Source organism: Eurosta solidaginis, chromosome 2 (genome assembly GCF_040869045.1).
Source record: "Eurosta solidaginis isolate ZX-2024a chromosome 2, ASM4086904v1, whole genome shotgun sequence".
NCBI lineage: Eukaryota > Metazoa > Arthropoda > Insecta > Diptera > Tephritidae > Eurosta > Eurosta solidaginis.
This window is the reverse complement of record NC_090320.1, coordinates 122,683,364-122,705,945: the sequence shown is the minus strand read 5'-3', so window position 1 is coordinate 122,705,945 and position 22,582 is coordinate 122,683,364. Positions and strand designations below refer to the sequence as shown.

Genomic DNA, 22,582 nt, shown 5'->3' with positions numbered 1-22,582 from the left:
GCCACTCTTCCAGGATAGATTTCAAGTCTTTTAAGTGACGTATATCATTAACACGGTATTTATATGTCTCGCTCCATAAATTGATTGCATCGTCTTCGTCACCACTCATATACTTCATTTTATTCTTAAGTGAAATGTAATTATTGGAGCAGAGTGTTTCCTTATCAGATGCATTCTCTTCCTCTGACGTGGTGCTTTCAAGTTTTAAGCGCTTGCGATTTAAGTTATTGAAGCGATTGTATAAAATACCCGATGCATTGGTTCTCCGCCCGGCCTTGCGAGATATGTAATATATTTCCTTATTTTCTGTCGGAAAAATTTCTACAATTTCTTCAGCCAATTTATTCATCTGATACGGACGCGGTATTATGTACTTTCGTGAATTACAATCGAAGAAGTTTTCCACAATAATGTTAAGCAATCTTTTTCTATCATGCATATCCAACTTTTTCTTCATTATATACAAGCTTAGTAGAGATTGGCCGCTTTTAGAGTTTTTCACCATGTCAGTTACATTCTGCAAGAAAATGAAGTTTAAAGAGTATCCACAGCTTCCAATCAACCCTTACCGTAACTTTCACCGAATTGGAATTGCTAGCTGGTGAGCGGAGAGGCTATTTTTCAAGCCAATTTTGTACATTTGAGTTCATACTAAGAGTCGAAAGAGATTCTTCTGGAAACTAAAACAGAAAATTGTTAATATTAAAACACAATATACTATTTAAAACTTTATAGAAAAATATATTACGTTCTTGTGTTTCCAAAGCCCAATTTTTTCCCTAAGTTCTGCTCTATAACCTATATTTTCGTTGCCTGGGAATGCCAACGCCAAGTCGTCACAGTTTATGTACTTTAACCGGTCATATGTGATTCCATAAGCTTTATTTGGGTCAGTTTAAACATGATTAGTTACAAAAGATTTTTAATATAAATAAGATAAACCATTACCATAAAACTTGTCGTAAGCGGCTTCTACATTCATCTCTTTCAATAAGTTTTTTAAACGCTGGTCCTCTCCTGATTGAGTTTGGACAGCCTAGGCAGAAAATATCATGGTATGCATTTAGATCAGTCAATGTCATTACAGCTTTAAGGTACTCCAGAGCAGCAGTACCAACGAAAAATATGCCCTGCTACTGCTCCGGCTCTGAACATGAACAGAGTTAGGAGCAGAGCCGTAGCACAAAAAAGGGATAGAACTTTTTAGGCTCTGCATTTTTTCTGCTGTTTGCCCGGCTCTAAAACGCGACGTAGTTCATAGCCTAAGGAATGCTATCAATGTATTAGGCTACGGCTCTGCTCTATGCTCCACACATTGCATAGCATTTTCAATGGATGGTCTTCAAATTAACCATATAAAAAAGAAGTTGTTTATAAAAATCACTTCTTACCAGTTGTAAATTTCCACACGGAGCACCTTGCGTCACAATCTCTGTATTTTCAGAAATTTGCAGAAGTCTTTCTTCTAGAAAGAATTCCTGCCCAGCGTTATTCATTGCCAGCGAAACGTTTTCGCCAAGTAGCAAGCAATTATCACTCATTTTCACTTTTATTTAATGTCTTCGCCTTGTTCTTTAATCAATACTCACTTATATATATTTATACTTATACACAACGTACAAAACGATTTAATTCGATTTTCTATAGAACGTTTTTTAATAAATATTCTGTGAAATGTTTTATTAACATGAAAGACTGATTTAACAGTTTTCATATCAATTTGACGTGAAAGCTGTTACTTTAATAATTTTCAATGTTAGATGGTGAAATGTTTTATTAACATGAAAGACTGATTTAACAGTTTTCATATCAATTTGACGTGAAAGCTGTTACTTTGATAATTTTCAATGTTAGATGGTGAAATGTTTTATTAACATGAAAGACTGATTTAACAGTTTTCATATCAATTTGACGTGAAAGCTGTTACTTTGATAATTTTCAATGTTAAATGGTGAAATGTTTTATTAACATGAGAAATTGATATGACAATGTAATACATGACAATGTTGATTTAATAGTTATCATATCAATTTGACGTGAAAGCTGTTACTTTGATAATTTTAAATGTTAAATGGTAAAATGTATTATTAACATGAGAAATTGATATGACAATGTAATACATGACAATGTTGATTTAATAGTTATCATATCAATTTAACGTGAAACCTGCTGCTGATTCTATCATTTTCAACGTTAAGATGACATTTTTCGCCGAAATGTGGAATTGATAATGCAGAAATGTTAATTTTACATGAGACTTATCTTTCGGTGCAGTGCAAGTCTAGTGGTAATAATCAACAGTGAAGTGCGCGGTTTTAAACGTAAAGGAAAAAGTTCACAAATTTTGTAGTGCGCGAATTAAATCGAATTTTCGAAAACGTAGTGCGCGTCGCAAAGTGTCCGAGGTACAGTCCAAAAGCTCCAAGCAGTTTCCAGCAACCAGATGTTATGAGAGGTAGACCATGTCCGTTTTTCTGTTTTTTTGTCCTGGCATGCTTGACGGGAGCTAGAGCTTCAACCTTGCTTATCTCCAGAGCAAGCCAAAAGAAAACTTGCATCGACATATGCATCTCTGCATACAAATATATGTATGTAGACGAATATATGACTACGCAGTCAAGAAATCCATAGGCAATTATGTATATGTACATCTGGATGGCTTACAGCTCGCCGACTAAGAACCTGGACCCTAATAGTTCCAAACGGGTCTAAAGGTTGTCCAAATTAACCTCCAGCACTCTAGGCTGGCCTCGAACAACCTTGCCGTCTTCCTACTGGAGGAGGACGTTGATATAGCCCTTGTTCAGGAGCCGTGGGTGTGGAACACCCAAGTGAAAGTGCTCTCAATAAAGGGATACTCTACGTTTTACAAGCACGAGGGAGGTAAGCCTAGGACATGCGTTTTGGTGAAATCTAACTACAATGTTTTTCTTGTTTCTTCTCACAGCTCTTCGGATCTGACAACGATGTCGCTAGAGAGAGCTGACGGAGTCAGCATACTAATTGCTTGTTGCTACATGCCGCATGACAAGGACGCTCCACCGGAGGAGGTCCGAGCCTTGATGCAGGACTGGGGATCTGCAAACATTGTGCTGGGATGTGATGCCAATTCCAGGCACTCCCTATGGGGAAGTAAGGAAATCAACACTCGGGATGAGTCACTTTTCGATTTTATCATTAATACTGACCTAGTAGTATGCAATCGGGGAAACACATCCACTTTTGTATTTCCAACCACGGACATATTCAACGGGTGGGAGGAGGTGTTGGATGTCACGCTAGTAAGCGGAAACAGCAATATTCGGGTAGACAGCTGGAGGGTATCAGATAGTCAGTCGTTTTCTGACCACAGGAGATCTTGAATCTGCCTTAATGTAGAAATTCTTATTCCCTATCGTAATCCAAAGAGGACCAATTGGCGAAAGTTCGTCAAAGTGGCAGGAAATAAGCTAGGTAGGCATTCGGCACTGGAAATTTCATCAGTGGAGGACCTTGATGCTAACAGTAGCAAGCTTGAGGAGGCCTTAGGGTCTGCCCTCCGGATAGCTTGTCCAACTAGTTTTAGTAAGAAGGAAGACACCGCTCTACATGAAGTGGTCCACAAGGTAGAGTCGTCCTTCGAAAACAAACAATTTAACCTGGCTGCATTCTTGGACATAGAGGACGATTAGGTCGTGTCCTTCGGAAGCTTTAAACGTGATTTGCAATGTTCCACCGTTAGATCTATTTATCAAAGAAACGGCATCACAAGGGGCCCTAAGGCTTTGGGAGTTGGCCTTTGGAGGGAGCATATATATACAAGCACGGCCGCATCCTGCTCAATATTAACGACTCCAGAATCTTGGCAAAAACGGACTACATATGTCCAAAGAAAGTCTTCAACAGAAGCTACACAATTATCTTCCCCACAAGGAATGATTGGAAAGATGGGGGATCACTCAGTGATTCGCATCTCGGTTTTCACGGACGGATCCAAAATGGATTGCGGAGTGGGAGCGGGAGTATTTGCGACTGTCCCGCCAACGTCCTTTTGTATTCGGCTTCCCGACTCGGCAAGTGTGTTTCAAGCTGAGATTTTCGCTATCCGAGAGGCGTGCAGAGCGTTAATGGATATCAAAGGTAACGGTAACAGGGTACCCATTTTCTCCGATAGCCAGGCGGCTCTTGGGGCACTCGGGTCAGAGACGATATCATCAGACCTGGTTGGGCAGTGTAGGGAGAGCGCCATGAATCTGGTGAGCCGGCAGATCGTTACCCTGATATGGGTGCCGGGGCATCGAAACATACAGGGTAACGAGATGGCGGATGAACTGGCACGGCGTGGAGCGGCTCTTGATTTCTCAGGAGCGAAGGAGGTCCTTGCACCCCTGGGACTCATCAAGGGTCGGATCTCCCAGCACTGGTTGGGGGAGGCCAACAATAGGTGGAATCGGCTGCGGACCTGTAGAGTTTCCAAGCATGTGGCCACTATATAATGAAAAACGATCGGGAGCTGTCCTTAAGATGAACAGAAGGGATATATCCAGAGTAGTTGCGGTGCTCACGGGGCATTGGAATTTTGCGGTACATTCGGCATGGATGGGACTGGAACACAATACCTCCTGTCGCAGCTGCAAGCGTTCGGAGACGGAGAAACGGTTGAGTATCTGCTGTGCGAATGCCCAGCACAATTTTGAAGCAGAATAAAGTTTCTTGGAAAGCCCTTTATCGAAAGCCTCCCAGAACTCAAAGATGTTAGGGCGGGAGAGCTTCTCAAATTCATAAACTCCACGGGATGGACATAGGGGGACGGGGTTTTCCTTGAGGCACGTGAAAATGTTCATTAGTATTCTTACAACACCCTTTCATTGGTTAACTCACGAGTTTGTGGTATCGAAACGGCGCATGAGCGCTAATTGGAGTCAATTGCGACTCGTCACTCCAACCAATCAACCAACCAACCCCGGCCAACATACCACGTTATTAGCCTCACACCCCGCAATTATAATGACAGTGTGCCTTCAGCACCACAGAATTTTTTTTGGCGAATATACTTTTTCTATTTCACGTTTTACCATCACGTTGGTAGAATTAATACTACCAAAGCACTCATTACTAAAGATTACGAGCGAGTGATCTTGGCTGAGTAATTGAGGGTGGCTACTGTGGGTGTGGCCTGTAGATATGTATGTGTGCTAAGAGTATTTCTTTTTCAGCATTTTCAGCAAAACCACTCAACTGCAGCGGCGCCGTTGGAGTACTAGTATATGGTGAGTGAAATTTGAGCACAATATTTTTGCCAATACACATTATGAGGTGGATTTTGTCTAAGGCTGGGGTAACACTCAGTCAATCCAGAGTCGAGTAAAGGTCCCACAAACCCCTACTGAATAAATATACAATATTTATGTGTTACGAAAACACGCACACACGGCTGGAGATATTAGGCGGGCAGCAGCTTTCCGTCGCAAGATGGCGAGGGGGCGGAGCGGCGGCTAGCGGTCGTTGGAGAAGAGGAGGTTCGGTAGGACGGTTGAACGGGCGGATTGTTACGGCGGTACGGAAGCAGCAGCGAGATAGAAGCTTAACGGCGGTAGGATGGCGGACGGCCAATGGTCGTCGAAGCAGCGGCTTAACGGCGGCAGGATGGCAGACGGCCGTCGTAGCAGCGGCTTAACGGCGGTAGGATGGCCGACGGCGAACGGCCAGTGGTTGGTGTGGCAGCGGCGGCACCAGCAAGGCGGAATTGGCACGGCGGTAGCCTGGCGGACGGCCAACGGTCGGCGTAGCATCAGCGGGATGGAAACAGCGGCGGTGGGCTACGGAGCGCGTACCAGGGCCGTGGGGAGAGGGGAAGTTGGCTAGCGATGGTGTTTGCCTGGACAGCAGTGGCTCGTTCCGGATGGGGTCGGTTGACGGTATCGGATTGATCGGTAGTCTTCGGCCGGATCGGTAGTCCGCGGGGTCGGTCACCTGGGGAAGAGACCAGACTGTACCAGCCGATATACCGTGGGTCGATCCGTGCGCGGAGGGGAAGTGCACCCTAACTTCACAGCGGTAGCCCCTTATGCGCACGCATCGGTTCAAGGCCGAAGCCGGAGCTGAGGGGGAGGGGAGACATAGTCATCAAGGCGTCGGGCCGCTCAACAGTCACGGGGCGACGGGTGGCAATAGCATAAAGGCACCCGCTCCGCTCGTCCTTACCTGGGTGAAGGGTGACCCGCGCCATGATAGCGCCCCTTCCACTCAGCTGGCTAGCCGGAGTGGCAATTTTGTTTTTAAAAAGACAACCACTCCCGCTGGCTCACAAGCGAGGACTGAATTGCAAAAATGCAAATTCGCTGTTTATATGGGTGGTGCCGCAAACTGGTTGAGAAATCAACACACCATTATTGTGATTTTCATTGGTTTGCTATCAGTGGTTGTTGAGTATGCTATAGAAGAATAAGTACAGAGAAGTACAGGTGGCTATGCTATAGAAAAACAAGTACAGGGAGGTTCAGGTTTAAGTGAATGAGGAAATACAGGGGGAGGGTTACGTTATTGTAACGCTACGTTACAGTCCCCCTCCCACTTCGGTTGACGGAAAGCTGCGGTGGGGAAAGATGGATCTCCAGGCATGGCCTAGGTCTTGTGCCGGTGTGCATGTGGGCGAAATACTTTATTAATTATTTTTTTCTTTTTTTCTCGAAAATATACAGAGTCATTCCACTTATATCTAACAGAGTTTATGTTTTTAATTCTTTTGTATAACGTAAGAATAATTACATTTCATTGTTCTTAAAACTAACAGAGTATATTTCATACAATTCATTATAATACATAATATTCTTCTTCTTCGTTTCCATCTTCCTCGGGTTGTGATTTCATCATGGCTATCAGGTATTCGGTAAAAAGTGGCCCGAAAAAAATAGGTCCCCTTCGCGTTTTTGTTCGGTTGGCTGGCCACTGGTACTGCTCCCTCCGTGTGCACCTGCTCTGACGTCGTTTTATTTCGCCGAAGTTTATGCCTGCTGCAGATGCTTTTGTACCCTCTTTTCTGACCATGTTTATTGTAAGTGCCATTTGTGGAATCTCCTAATCCCACGTGCGGTGGTCGATCAGGAACGGTGCTAACGCTTTTCCGCCGAACTGCTTCCCATTGTCGGTGAGGAAGGTTTTTGGACAGCCAAGTAAGTATATGACCTTTTCTTGTAGCGCTTTGAGCACGCTTGCCGTTTTTGTTTGGCGCGCTGGGATTAACTCCACCCACTAGTAGAACTTGTAGACCATGGCGAGGAGGTAATTGCTCTTTTGATTGGAACGTGGTAGTGGTGGCACGAAGTCGGCGGTTACTATTTCCCGTGGCTGCGGATACTGGATGGTTGCCAATAATCTCACCGGGCTCTTCTCTGTCGCTTTTTATTGTGTAAAATATGTCTGATTTTTGTGTCGGTGTGTCGGTGATTTGTACCGGGCGGCGGGAAAGCGCATTGCATATCGCGGTCGGCGCTCTTTTTTGGTACTCTTTATTGAAGTTGTATTTTCGTATAGCCGGGTAACGGGGGTAGTAGCGTTGCTTCAGCGGTCGGTTATGTTTACGGATGGTCGAATGTTCGGCTGCGGTAATTGGGCTAACGGTTTTACTCAATCGCTTCTGGTGGTGCGCTGAAAAAGTTTCATGCTCCGAATTTTGACCATTGCTCACGTGTTCCCGGGTGGTCATTGCACATAGTGTGTCTAACTCGGCCGATCTTCTGGTCAAAGTACCTTCTAATGGCTGGCCATCTAGCGTGAGGGTGATTCCCCTTTCCCGTAAAAAGTCCATTCCTAAGATCATTCGTTCTTCCAGGTTCGGGATGACGGACATCATTGTGTTGGTGGTTCGTCCTTGGTACGTAATCCTCGCTGTGTAGGAATTCTAACTATAGACACACTTCTGGTCTGCCAATTGGACGCTCCGCCTGTTAAGACGTGGTTTGATGTTATTTCTCTCCAGGTGATTTCGTATTGACTCATCGACGTATGAAAGGTGGCGCCGGTGTCCACTAGCGTGCGCACGCTCATGCCCTCGATGGTTATCGGTATATAGAAACGGTCATCTACTTGCATTTCGGTAGTGGGCTCGCAGCTTGGTGGTTCCATTGGCTTCCCTGGCCGAACAAATAATGCTTGGCGGCTTCCTCTAACATGGTTTGGCGACGTCCTGGATGTGTTGTTGTCGGTGGATTTGTTGGTCGAAAGGCATAGGCAGTCCCTGGAGAGGATTTTGTCTTGTCCACACCTGGAGCAGAACATTCTCCAGCGGCCCCTGCATTGGAAGCGGCGGTGTCCGCGTTCCTTGCAGCGCCAGCAGCACTCCTTGCTATCGTACTCCTTTTGCAGATGATACAGGCTGTGGATCGCCTCTTTGTCCTGTTTCGCTTCCTCGCTTTTTAGCAGCTCATATTCCTCCGTTATTTCCATGAGCTCATCGATCGTCTTAAACTCACTGCGCTTGACGAAGAGGTGGTATTCAACGCGTAGGCCATCGTATATTCGCTCGAGGTGGTTTTCCTTGCACATTGTCGGATGCTGGCGGAACAGCGTTTCCAATGCGAGGACGTAGTCCTTGGCTTTTTCTCGGCTTTGTTGCCTCCGTTTTCGGATGGCCTCTTCTAAATGTTGAAGATGACGCTTAGGCAGAAAAAAAATTTTCACCTCCCTTCGAAAATCGCTCCAGTGGTTGATTTGTTGCTTACGGATGCGGTACCATTGGAGTGCTTTGCCACGCAGCAGTTCCGGCAGCGTTAGGAGGAGCCGGTCGACGGGGATGCGGTAACATTCGGCGAGCTCCTCTATTCTCTCCAGAAATTCGTGCAGCGACTCCTCTCCCGAAAAATGCAGATCCCCGTGGCGGACGGTATTCATTAGCTCACCGGTGCTCATTTCGTCTCGTTTCGGTTGCGCGCGTTCTCTCTCATGCGCATGCGAGAGGGAGTTTTGTACCTGGATGGCGGTTACTGACTTGGTCGGTTGTGTTGGGGTGATGTTTAGTGTCGGTGTTGGTAGTTTAGCTGGTTTCCCTTCGTCCTCTTCTACTTCCTTCTCCAACTCCTTCAGTAGGTCTTCACTTGATTTCCTCGTGCGTTTTGCTTGCACGTACGTGGTCAGTGCGCGGCGTAGATCGGCTACGGGTTTGCCTTCCACGGGAATGCTATGCTTCTTACACTCCTCTATCAGCCTCTCCCTTTTCAGTAAGTAGATATAATTGAGTGAGTCGGTATTCAGCATCGTAACTTCGGGTGCCGGTGTGTTTGTTTTTTCTGATGGTGTGTTCGTCGAACCCGCCCCGGCAGTGTTGGTGGTTTTTGTATTTGTTTTTCCACGGTCACCTGCGGAGGAGGGTCCCTGTTCGAGCGCCATTTATGAGGTGGGTTTTGTCTAAGGCTGGGGTAACGCTCAGTCAATCCAGAGTCGAGTAAAGGTCCCACAAACCCCTACTGAATAAATACACAATATTTATGTGTTACGAACACACGCACACACGGCTGGAGATATTAGACGGCCAGCAGCTTTCCGTCGCAATATGGCGAGGGGGCGGAGCGGCGGCTAACGGTCGTTGGAGAAGAGGAGGTTCGGTAGGACGGTTGAACGGTTGGGTAACGGACGGATTTTTACGGCGGTACGGAAGCAGCGGCGGGAGAGAAGCTTAACGGCGGTAGGATGGCGGACGGCCAATGGTCGTCGAAGCAGCGGCTTAACGGCGGTAGGATGTCCGACGGCCAACGGTCGTCGTAGCAGCGGCGTGACGGATGTAGCGGCTTAACGGCGGCAGGGTGGCTGACGGCCACGGTCGTCGTAGCAGCGGCGGGACAGATGCAGCAGCTTAACGGCGGTAGGATGGCAGACGGCCAATGGTCGTCGTAGCAGCGGCTTAGCGGCGGTAGGATGGTAGACGGCCAACGGTCGTTGTGGCAGCGGCGTGACGGATGCAGCGGCGGCTGAATGGCGATAGAACGGCGAACGGCCAGTGGTTGGTGTGGCAGCGGCGGCACCAACAAGGCGGAATGGGCACGGCGGTAGTATGGCGGACGGCCAACGGTCGGCGTAGCACCAGCGGAATGGAAGCAGCGGCGGTGGGTTAGGAGCGCGTACCAGGGCCGTGGTGAGAGGGGAAGTAGGCTAGCGATGGTGTTTGCCTGGACAGCGGTGGCTCGTTCCGGACGGGGTCGGTTGACGGTATCGGATTGATCGGTAGTCTTCGGCCGGATCCGTAGTCCGCGGAGTCGGTCACCTGGGGAAGAGACTGCGAGGACTCGTTAGTGCTGGTTTCACCGCCGGACACCCCCGCCTCCATAGTTGCACGCTAATAGAAGGTGCGAAAGAGGGGCATTAAAAGGTATACTTCCTAAATTTATAAAAACTTCGTCCCTTCATCAAATCCTTTTATCAATAAACATTTTTTTTTGCCTATATGTTGGACATATTATATAACAATTGCGCTTAATTATAAGTTACTTGCATAGTGAATTTTAAATAAATATTGTATTAAAAATGGGAATGCTGATTTTCTTTGATATTTAGAAGGCACGTAGGTATGCAGGTAAGGGGTCACTGAAAATTCAGGTGCGTCGGTGACCATGGTTTTTGAGGGTGGGAATATGCACCGGGCATCGCAACAACACCCGCGGCGCCCCCAAATAAATTCGGTCATTTTCTTCTTTTTCTTTTTATTTAACTTTCAGCTTTTTTTTAATTTGGTTCGGTACATTTTTTTTGCGTTAGTTTTTTTTTTTTTTGAGTATGAATTTTGAATATTTAGCGATCTGTCCGTGGCATCCGGTTCGACCGGATGTCGTTTTATTTTTAAGTATAAGCGTTTTGAGTCGAGTATGCGCTTCTGACGGTTTTTTTTAAAGGCATGATAGGATTTTTTTCTGTTTATGGCGCAGGACAGCAAGGTTGGCAAGAACCTCGCGCAGCCGACATGACTAGCGACAGAGCACCACGAGATCATGCCGACTGCCTTCCCTGCTGCTCCATTGTATATGCGATACCATAACAAGGTATATGGATACGTGTATATATATGAATCAGAAAAAAACTTAAAAATTATCACTTACGGCGAGTTGTGCCTTTAAGCCTCCCGCGCTGAATTTTCTAGGCACACTACAAAGAAAATTATTTAAAAAACTGCTTGAAACCATCTTTTCAAATAAAAACTTACATCTCGCCGTTTGAATGCGTTACACAAAGAACAAAAAGTTCCTGTTTCCTGCTTGCACGCCTCTAGGCAACCCGGGGCACCACGTACCGTCCCTTCCTTCAACGCAGAGGAATTTAATTAAATTTATAAAACCCCGAATGATCTCTCCGCGTATATCTGCGTACATACATATATATATATATATATATATCTGTACAAACACATGTATATATGCATGCATATCTATGCTCAATCCCTACAAAAAAACTATCCTCACCTTTCTTTACCGCCTTCCGCAATAAAATCGTTCAAAACTCCCTTTTCCTTTGCCTCAACTTCACTTCGGACACTTTGCCCATATAAAAATAAAAATTTAACTTTTAAAAAACTTGAACTTTTTCACACCACTATATTTTATTATGGCTAGCGCGGCGCAGTCGTATGCCATGACGATAACTTTTTTACTATACCGTATGCACCTTTGGTATGCCCTCTTATGTCTTATCCTCTTAACATTAATCCTCTATCCTCCATTATTCGCTAATCGTTAGCGGATTACGACCGAGCAACTCTTTGTTGCTATAATCGATTCGAAATGTCGGTTTTCTATATCAAGGAAAGAAACAGGTGAAAAGTGGTTGTGTTGCGATCCCCATGAAGGCATTATTGAGGCGTGTAACCAAATTTTGGTTCGTTCCACACCTACAGGTGCACATAAACGATGGAGCGACCCCTCAAAGTGGTAATTGTTTGCTTTGTTTCATTATAAAAAAATGTTGATTAATAAAAATGATTCGTAGATAATTGTAAAATTACCGCGTAACTAGCGTCACGGTGCTTGTGCACAGTCACCACCAATGTTTAATACTGCGAATGCTGAAATTGTGTCGCGTTTCACGACGAGCGTCCCTATTATGTAAGACTCCCAAAAAAAAAAACAAAAAAAAATTGTTATGCCAGCCCAACGCGACGAACACCCACCCCTGACAAATTTAAGTTCAAAACAAATGTATTTCATTTTAAGTTTTTTGCCATAAACTGAGGTCCTTCGAAAAAGACTGATTTTTGTTATGAATTTTCAATACAAGCCAAACTTAATTTTAAATATATTAAAAAAACAATATATTTCTTTAAAAAACATTTAAAACAAGTGAAACTATATCAAATAAATGATAAAAATAATGTAAGTTTTTTTTAATATCTTTAGGTACTTAAACATGTCTCTCAGGCGTACGTTATCTTTCTAGTATAAAAAAATAACGTTAAGTACCGTTTTCTAAAAATGATTTTTTGATACAGTTTGATAGCGCATCAACCAGGTAAAACAGTTACCTCAAATATTAACCACACCCAAAGTAAGACCCCTATCTGACGAGTCAATTTCATATGCTTTCCCACATTCTAATAGGTCTTTGTGTGGCGCGTTAAATTTTTTTATGTCGGTTACCAGGGGCATTCTTCTGTTACTCGATTCGAATGGCAATGCGATTCGAAAATTGTTAAATTACAAAAACTTTTTTTTTTTGCAAGCACTCCGAGTGTATTTCTGCCATGAAAAAGCTCTCAGTGAGAACTCATCTGACTTACAGATACCGTTCGGTGTCGGCCTAAAACAAGTAGATCATGTCCCGCCAAATTTGTAGGAAAAAATCAAGATAAGCACGACGCAAATTGGAAGAGAAGCTCGGACTAAAATCTCTTCGCAGGTTATCGCGCCTTACATTTATTTATTTTTAATAAGATATACATACGTAGCAAGATTTGAAATGCCAACAAAGGCCTGGTTAGTGAAAGTTGATTTAGAGCTACTACATATAAACACCGTGTTGAACAGAGGAGGAGGAGTTATGTAAATGGACTCTGGCACATTTATTTGTATATCCCATACCTAGAAATATCCATAAAAACTTTAATTTTGATATTCCCACTAAACTGGTCTATATATATTAATACATGATACTCAAATATTTCACCCCCTTTTTGGGTGCGCCCTTTCACCGATTTGTATGATATAATCTGTACATAAGGGGTAAGAAACATATACACTGATATGCAATGATATTTGAAAAGCAGATCTCCAAAATCGATATTGTATCAATGTGGATAAGTTGGTAGGGGTGCGGCACGTACCAGAAAATTGTTTATTTCCATTTCGCATATTTCCTTAGCCGCTTAAGTCACACTACCTAAACTTGGCATAGCTGCCAATATTTTTTAATGCTAAATTTGTTATAAACATTGGAGTATATTTGAAAAACGGACGTGGCACATCCTATACAAAATCAAACTTTTCAGTCACACATATTCGTACTCACTGCAGCTATGTATATTACCAAATATTATCGAAAATAAAGTTGTTGCAGGGACGAAAAATCGTGTGAAGCAAGCTTCACAAAATTCTAGTAGGTCACATTCACCACTTACCACAGCAGAATTTGTTAAACTACCACTGTCTGTATTTGTTATTTAACAATTATTTGTACACTTTTTATTCAGCTAATGTGCTCAGAATTTTAACCTTTACTCTCTAAAACTCCAATCAGTGTATTTCTGTGCTTAAATTATGTTAAAATTGTGTTAAAGTTTTTGGTGTGGTGAAAGTGACCTACTAGAATTTTGTTACGCTCCGCTGCTTTCCACCCAAGTTTGCGCCTGCAACATCTTTATTTTCGATAATATTTGATATTACTGTCATATGGTACCGACGCGTTGCGACGCCTACATTGATAATTTCAAACTGTTAACGAAAAATGCTAAACCTAATACAAGCGAGTGTGCACACGCAGAGCTCTTATATGGTATATCTCTATCTACCTATTTGTTTATACAGCTTTCTATCGATCTATATATATATGTGTATATATATACCGGGTGGCGACGAATAACATTAACACTTTTTTAAAGTGATATTGTGCCAATAGTAGGAGGCGTAATTAAAAAATTTAGTCAGCTTTTACTTGCGTGTCTTTACTGTTGGTAATGCAAAAGTAGAAAACTTATTCAATAAGTGTAGAGAGTTTTAGGAAGATTTGAAGTTGTACTGAGACTATTCAAAAACAAAATTTATTGTTTTATTATTTCGAATGAAGGTTTTTTCTATCTCCTTGGATTCGAGTCCAGAGGATAACTGTATATTTGGCAACATGTTAAAGATGAAGAGGCCCCTTAAATAACTTCAGATGCATCAATTCAAGCAACGCTTACAGAGGATATGGAAGAAAGCTCACGGCCAAAGGTGCACTCTGCCAACGCAGACTTCTCGAAGCGTTTAGGATAAGCAAAACACAAGGGGAAGAAAAGTTTTGAACTATTAGTTGGGCATAAAACTTAAATAGAAGTAATATAACTTTTCTAATTTAATAGGAAACTTACATAGTTTTAATAAAACTTTTCTAACAGTTATTTCTCGCCACCCTGTAAACATGCCACACGCAAATTTTCCAACTAGCGGCAAGATGTTTGTCTACAGGCGTGAACGTCAGTACTTGGGGACAAAGTCTCTCCCCACCACGAATCCGACGACGAAACTGCATTTATTTGCATGGACACTCCTGTAAATGTCATAGTGTCATAATTATACTCAGCTGAGCAGATCTCACAGAGTATATTAATTTTGTTCGCATAACGGTACCCCGTAATGGCATAAACTAAATGAGATAGATATAGACTTCTATATATCAAAATGATCTGGGCGAAAAAAGAAATTCATTACAATAGGACTATAACCTCACCCACTTTTTCGATATCGAAAATTTCGAAAAACCGGAAAAGTGCGATAATTCGTTACCAAAGCCAGATCAAGCGATGAAATTTGGTTGGTCTTATGATGCAGAATAGAACATTAGTAAAATTTTGGACAAGGGGCGTGGCACTGCCCACTTTTCTCAAGAAGGTAATTTAAAAGTTTTGTAAGCTGTAATTGAAGCAGTCGTTGAAGATATCATGATGAAATTTGGCAGGAACATTACTCCTATTACTATATGTGTGCTAAATAAAAATTAGCAAAATCGGATTACGAACGCGCCCACTTTAAAAAAAATAAAATTTAAAAGTCAAATTTTAACAAAAAATTGAATATCTTTATTGTATATAAGTAAATTACGTCAACATTTAACTCCAGTAATGATATGGTGCAACAAAATACAAAGTAAAGAAAATTTCGAAATGGGCGTGGCTTCGCCCTTTTTCATTTAATTTGTCTAGAATTCTTTTAATGCCATAAGTCGAACAAAAATTTACCAATCCTTGTGAAATTTGGTAAAGGCTTAGCTTCTATGACGATAACTGTTTTCTGTGAAAATGGGCGAAATCGTTTGAAGACACGCCAAGTTTTTATACACAGTCGACCGTCTGTCCTTCCGCTCGGCCGTTGGATAACTTGAGCAAAAATCGATATATCTTTACTAAAATTAGTTCACGTACTTATCTGAACTCACTTTATCTTGGTATTAAATATGGGCGAAATCCGACTATCACCACGCTCACTTTTTCGATATCGAAAATTTCGAAAAATAAAAAAAATGCCACAATTCTATACCAAATACGAAAAAAGGGATGAAACATCGTGATTGGATTGATTTTTGAACCAAAATATAACTTTAGAAAAAACTTTGTAAAATTGGTGTGACACCTACCATATTAAGTAGAAGAAAATGAAAAAGTTCTGCAGGGCGAAATCAAAAGCCCTTGGAATCATGGCAGGAATACTGTTCGTGGTATTGCATATATAAGTAAATTAGCGGCACCCGACAGATGATGTTCTGAGTCATCCTGGTCCACATTTTGGTCGATATCTCGAAAACGCCTTCACATATACAATTTAGGGCCACTGCCTTCTAAAATACTCATTAACACCTTTCAATTGATACCCATATCGCACAAACAAATTCTAGAGTCACCCCTGGTACACCTTTATGGCGATTTCTCGAAAAGGCGTCCACCTATAGAACTATGGTCTACTCCGTTTTAAAATATTCTTTAATACCTTCCATTTGATACCCATGCAGTGTTACCATTTTGGTGCTTTTGGAGCCAGATCAAGCACTTTTTTTGCGTTTAGCTCCAAAAATTCTGGTTTAGCCCCTAGCTCTTTTTTTGGTCCTTTTTAAAATGTTTGCCCCTTTTGGCTCCAAATCTATTCGGCAATATGTATTGTGAAATTTGTAATGTATTTTATGTGTGTCGAAGTTTTATTTTATTTGTTTCGTTTTGGCGACCTCCGTGGTGTGATGGTAGCGTGCTCCGTCTACCACACCAAATGCCCTGGGTTCACACCCCGGGCAAAGCAACATCAAAATTTTAGAAATAAGGTTTTTCAATTAGAAGAAAATTTTTCTAAGCGGGGTCACCCCTCGGCAGTGTTTGGCAAGCACTCCGAGTATATTTCTGCCATGAAAAGCTCTAAGTGAATACTCATCTGCCTCGCAGATACCGTTCGGACTCGGCATGAAACAAGTAGGTCCCGTCCCGCCAATTTGTAGGAAAAATTAAAAAAAAGGAGCACGACGTAAATTTGAAGAGAAGCTCGGCCTAAAATTTCTTCGGAGGCTATCGCGTCTTACATCTATTTTTTTTTATTTTTTTTTTATGTATGATGTGGCAACTCGGTACTAAACTGATAACAAAAACCTTAATTGATAAAGTGTGTCATGAGGTTGTATATTTCCTTTGCAGCGTGTACAACGGCATAGTGTCACCTTCTAAGAGTTTAAATTCAGATTATAATAAATTTTTGTCTCCCGTACCTTACTTTCATTTTACCTTTGATGAATATATACGAATTAAAAAACAAGTAAGGAAGGCTAAGTTCGGGTGTAACCGAACATTACATACTCAGTTGAGAGCTATGGAGACAAAATAAGGAAAATCACCATGTAGGAAAATGAACCTAGGGTAACCCTGGAATGTGGTTGTATGGCATGTGTATCAAATGGAAGGTATTAAAGAGTATTTTAAGAGAGAGTAGGCCATAGTTCTATGGATGGACGCCATTTAGGGATATCGCCATAAAGGTGGACCAGGGCTGACTCTAGAATGTTTGTACGATATGGGTATCAAACGAAAGGTGTTACTGAGCATTTTAAGAGGGAGTGGCCATTAGGTCTATAGGTGGACGCCTTTTCAAGATATCGCCATTAGGGTGGGCCAGGGGTGACTCTAGAATGTTTTTGTACGATATGGGTATCAAATGAAAGGTGGTAATGAGTATTTTAAAAGGGAGTAATCCTTAGTTCTATAGGTGGACGCTTTTTCGAGATATCGCCATAAAGGTGGACCAAGGGTGACTCTAGAATGTTTGTACGATATGGGTATCAAACGAAAGGTGTTACTGAGCATTTTAAGAGGGAGTGGGCATTAGGTCTATAGGTGGACGCCTTTTCGAGATATCGCCATTAGGGTGGGCAAGGGGTGACTCTAGAATGTTTGTACGATATGGGTATCAAACGAAAGGTGTTACTGAGCATTTTAAGAGGGAGTGGACATTAGGTATATAGGTGGACGCCTTTTCGAGATATCGCCATTAGGGTGGGCCAGGGGTGACTCTAGAATGTTTGTACGATATGGGTATCAAACGAAAGGTGTTACTGAGCATTTTAAGAGGGAGTGGGCATTAGGTCTATAGGTGGACGCCTTTTCGAGATATCGCCATTAGGGTGGGCCAGGGTGACCCTAGAATGTGTTTGTATGATATGGATATCAAATTAAAAGTATTAATGAGGGTTTTAAAAGCGAGTGGCCCTTAGATGTATATGTGAAGGCTTTCTCGCGATATCGACCAAAATGTGGACCAGGTGATCCAGAAAATCATCTGTCGGGTACTGCTAATTTATTTATATATGCAATACCACTAACAGTATTCCTGCCAAGATTCCAAGGGCTGTTGATTTCGCCTTGTAGAACTTTTTCATTTTCTTCTACTTAATATGGTAGATGTCACACCCATTTTACAAAGTTTTTTCCAAAGTTATATTTTGCGTCAATAAACCAATCCAGTTACCATGTTTCATCCCTTTTTTCGTAGTTGGTATAGAATTATGGCATTTTTTTCATTTTTCGTAACTTTCGATATCGATAAAGTGGGCGTGGTTATGGTCGGATTTCGGCCATTTTTTATACCAAGATAAAGTGAGTCCAGATAAGTACGTGGGCTAAGTTTAGTAAAGATATATCGGTTTTTGCTCAAGTTATTGTGTTAGCGGCCGAGCGGAAGGACAAACGGTGGACTGTGTATAAAAACTGGGCGTGGCTTCCACCGATTTCGCCCATTTTCACAGAGAACAGTTACCGTTACAGAGTCTATGCTCCTACCAAATTTGAGAAGGATTGGTAAATTTTTGTTCGACTTACGGCATTAAAAGTATTCTAGACAAACTAAATGAAAATGGGCGGAGCCACGCCCATTTTGAAATTTTCTTTTATTTTTGTATTTTGTTGCATCATATCATTACTGGAGTTGAATTTTGACTTAATTTACTTATATACAGTAAAGATATTAAATTTTTTATTAAAATTTGAATTAAAAAAAATTTTTTTTTAAAAAGTGGGCGTGTTCTTCATCCAATTTTGCTAATTTTTATTTAGCACATATATAGTAATAGTAGTAACGTTCCTGACAAATTTCATCATGATATCTTCAACGACTGCCAAATTACAGCTTGCAAAACTTTTAAATTACCTTCTTGTAAAAGTGGGCGGTGCCACGCCCATTGTCCAAAATCTTACTAATTTTCTATTCTGCGTCATAACGTCAACTTATTTACCAAGTTTAATCGCTTTAACCGCCTTTGGCAATGAATTATCGCATTTTTTCGGTTTTTCGAAATTTTCGATATGGAAAAGAGGGCGTGGTTATAGTCCGATATCGTTCATTTTAAATAGCGATCTGAGATGAGTGCTCAGTAACCTACATACCAAATTTCATCAAGATATCTCAAAATTTACCCAAGTTATCGTGTTAACGGACGGATGGACGGACGGACATGGCTCAATCAAATTTTTTTTCGATCCTGATTATTTTGATATATGGAAGTCTATATCTATCTCGATTCCTTTATATATGTACAACCAACCGTTATCCAATCAAACTTAATATACTCTGTGAGCTCTGCTCAACTGAGTATAACAAGATAAGTGTATAGACGAATTAATTGAAATAAAGATACGTAGTATATGTCGCGACTTCATAATTAAATTAATGGAGCAATTAAGGTAACGCTGGCCGCACAATATATAAACGCTTAGCAAAATAGATTTCTTTTCGGTTGAAAGCACATTGAGAATTGTAAAACCTCAAAGTTTTCGTACTTCACAAATGAAAAAAAAAACAAGTATAGCACTGATGAAATAACGAGATTACAAATGTAGTGGAAAAATATCATCTCCAATATTGGAATAATGTGACTTCAACATTAAGGTTTTGGTTTGATGTTAAATAGTGTAATTCCAAAAGCTTGTCGATTTTGTGCTGCTACTAAGTAATTCTGAAGTTGCAAAAACGTTTTCAAACATGGGTTTGACAATAGGAGGTGGTCTTAAACGGAAGAATAACTTTGAAATAAGCAACGATCTTTTAAAATTAATGAACACAAAAAATATTTATGAGTGTAGCAATAATAATAACACTGGATCACAAATTCCAATTTTTTTTCTGCACCGGAGACGCCATTATGAAATTCCTATGTAAAATCACCCCCTGATTTCGAAAATCAAGGTTTTTTTTTTAATTCTATGGTAATGTTCTTGAGATATTTAAAATTTGGTCCCACTTAATCATATATATCTCAAGAACGCATTGAGCAATTCCAACCCGGTTTGAAGCTTTTAAAAGGTAATCAAATTTGCTATCAACTGTGGATACAACAAAGATAAAGAACAATCCTTACGGATTTTTACCATTTTTTTGGCGGCCACCGTGGTGTGATGGGTAGCGTGCTCCGCCTATCACACCGTATGCCCTGGGTTCAACTCCCGGGCAAAGCAACATCAAAATTTTAGAAATAAGATTTTTCAATTAGAAGAAAATTTTTCTAAGCGGGGTCGCCCCTCGGCAGTGTTTGGCAAGCACTCCGGGTGTATTTCTGCCATGAAAAGCTCTCAGTGAAAACTCATCTGCTTTGCAGATGCCGTTCGGAGTCGGCATAAAACATGTAGGTCCCGTCCGGCCAATTTGTAGGGAAAATCAAGAGGAGCACGACGCAAATTGGAAGAGAAGCTCGGCCTTAGATCTCTTCGGAGGTTATCGCGCCTTACATTTATTTTTTTTTTTTTTTATTTATAAAAAAATTGTATTTTGCGAGGAATCGAGGATCTCGAAAACGTTTTATTTTTTTGCAGATTTGTTTTTTTCTCTCTAAGCTCTGTTTTATTACAAAAAAAATAAGCTTTCATTCAACAAAATCGATGGACTAATACAAAAGTTTTAAGTATTCAAGTAAATATGATTATTTATTACTTAAGGACCCTTCTGGTGCATATACGTTAGTATTCGCTAACTAACTGATATACGAATACCAACGCATATGTACCAGTAGGGTACTTAAGTAATAAATGATCATATTTACTTGAATGCTTATAACTTTTGTATTAGTGCATCGATTTTGGTGAATGAAAGCTTATTTTGTTATTTTTTTTTGTAATAAAGCAGAGCTTAGAGAGAAAACAAAAAAATCTGGAAAAACTAACTAACTGATATACGAATACTAACACATATATACCAGTAGGGTACGTAAGTATTAAATGGAAATATTTACATGAATGCTTATAACTTTTTTATTAGTCCATCGATTTTGTTGAATGAAGGTTTATTTTTTTTGTAATAAAACAGAGCTTAGAGAGAAAAAAACAAATCTGCAAAAAAAAGTTTTAGAGATCCTTCCTCGCAAATTACACATTTTTTTGTAGTGTTGTATGCACAGTTTATAGAAAATTGTATTACCTTTTAAAAGCTTCAACCCGTTTTAGAATTGCTCAATTCGTTCTTGAGATATATATGATTAAGTGGACCCAATTTTTTTTTTTTTTTGGAGAAACCCGTTATTCGTAAATATCTCAAAAACGTTACCATAGAATTAAAAATAACCTTGATTTTCGAAATCAGGGGGTGATTTTACGTAGGAATTTCATAGTAGCGTCTCTGGTAAATTTTGGCTGTAAACCAGTGTAATTCATCTTCTGAGGAAGAAATCATAGATTTTGAACTCTAAGGACCTTCAAACATATCTCATCCCAACATAAACTTGAGTATCGCACACGTGTATTTTAATGGTGATTCGTACACCCATACGACGTTAAAAATTGAATAAAAAATTGTAAAAAATTTTAATTAATTTTCAGCGCCCAACATTTTGGCAAGTCTTATTTTTGGCGAACCTATAGCCGTTTCGTCATTGTAGTAGTGTAAAAAATACTTCTTACTATTTAACGATACCTTACTGCCAAATGGCAAAACAAAAGTAAACAAAACGTATTTTTGTTAGTTTAGTTTGATTTGAAACAAATGTGAAAACTTACATTGAAACATATACTTTTAGCTCTTTTTCAACTGTTTTTGGATTTTCTTGAACAAATTTAGCTCTTTATAGCCTTTTTTTCTAAATTCTAGCCCCAAAAAACTTTTTTCTGGCAACACTGTACCCATGTCATTCAAACACATTCCAGGGTTACCCTAGGTTCATTTTCCTACATGGTGATTTTCCCTTATTTTGTCTCCCAAGCTCTCAGCTGAGTATGTAATGTTCGATTACAGCCGAACTTAGCCATTCCATACTTGTTTTTTTATTTTTTCTTTTTTTTTTCTTTTCTCGTTGCTTTAGCAATTTTTGAATTTTTAGTGGTTAGTGCATTTTGAAGGTAGTGGAAAAATGCCCAACCCTGTACGAAGTTAATGCAGCTATCAACAAATTCTGGGCCCGTAATACGTGTTACGATCAGTGACTGAAAACCATTTTCATTCAAACAATAACTATGCAACTGTCAAACTTTTTTTAAATATTATAATAAAGAATGGATCTAACGAGTACTAATTGTTGCTAGTTCAAATATGCCATTAATCCGACCACCTTTTAGGAGCTATTGTGATTTAAAAAATGAGTTTCGATCACGGATCGTAACACGTAATACGAGCGCCGGATACGCTTTTATAAATAAGAGTAACCTATTTTAAATGCCGCCTAAATAATAAATTTCAAACAAATCATTCTGGTCCACTTTCCCGAAATGTGCACAAATATTAGTTCGACTAAATGCCACAAAAACAGATTTTTTTAATAGGTCGATCACTGGTTTGCTTTCCAGAATAAAAAGTCTCCAAAACATTTAGCTTAATGAAGAGGTAACCCCGTACCCCATTTAAAGCAAATCCCACCATCAGTTATGTTTTTTCGAATAGATCGGTCCTTGGTCCACCTTCCCGAGAAAAAAGTTCTTTGTATAATAAGC

The 22,582-nt window shown here is 40.8% G+C and overlaps 1 protein-coding gene across 1 annotated transcript; it reads right to left on the bottom strand.

The window, feature by feature from the left end:
• Positions 1–614: 614 nt before the first annotated feature.
• Positions 615–1,552, bottom strand: LOC137241636 (uncharacterized). Its single transcript, XM_067769151.1, has 4 exons — positions 1,392–1,552; positions 949–1,036; positions 749–879; positions 615–680 (listed from the first exon to the last, which is right to left on the bottom strand). Exons 1-4 carry the CDS (start codon positions 1,539–1,541, stop codon positions 615–617), a joined length of 435 nt encoding a protein of 144 aa, XP_067625252.1. The 5' UTR covers positions 1,542–1,552.
• Between the last annotated feature and the right edge of the window lie 21,030 nt (positions 1,553–22,582).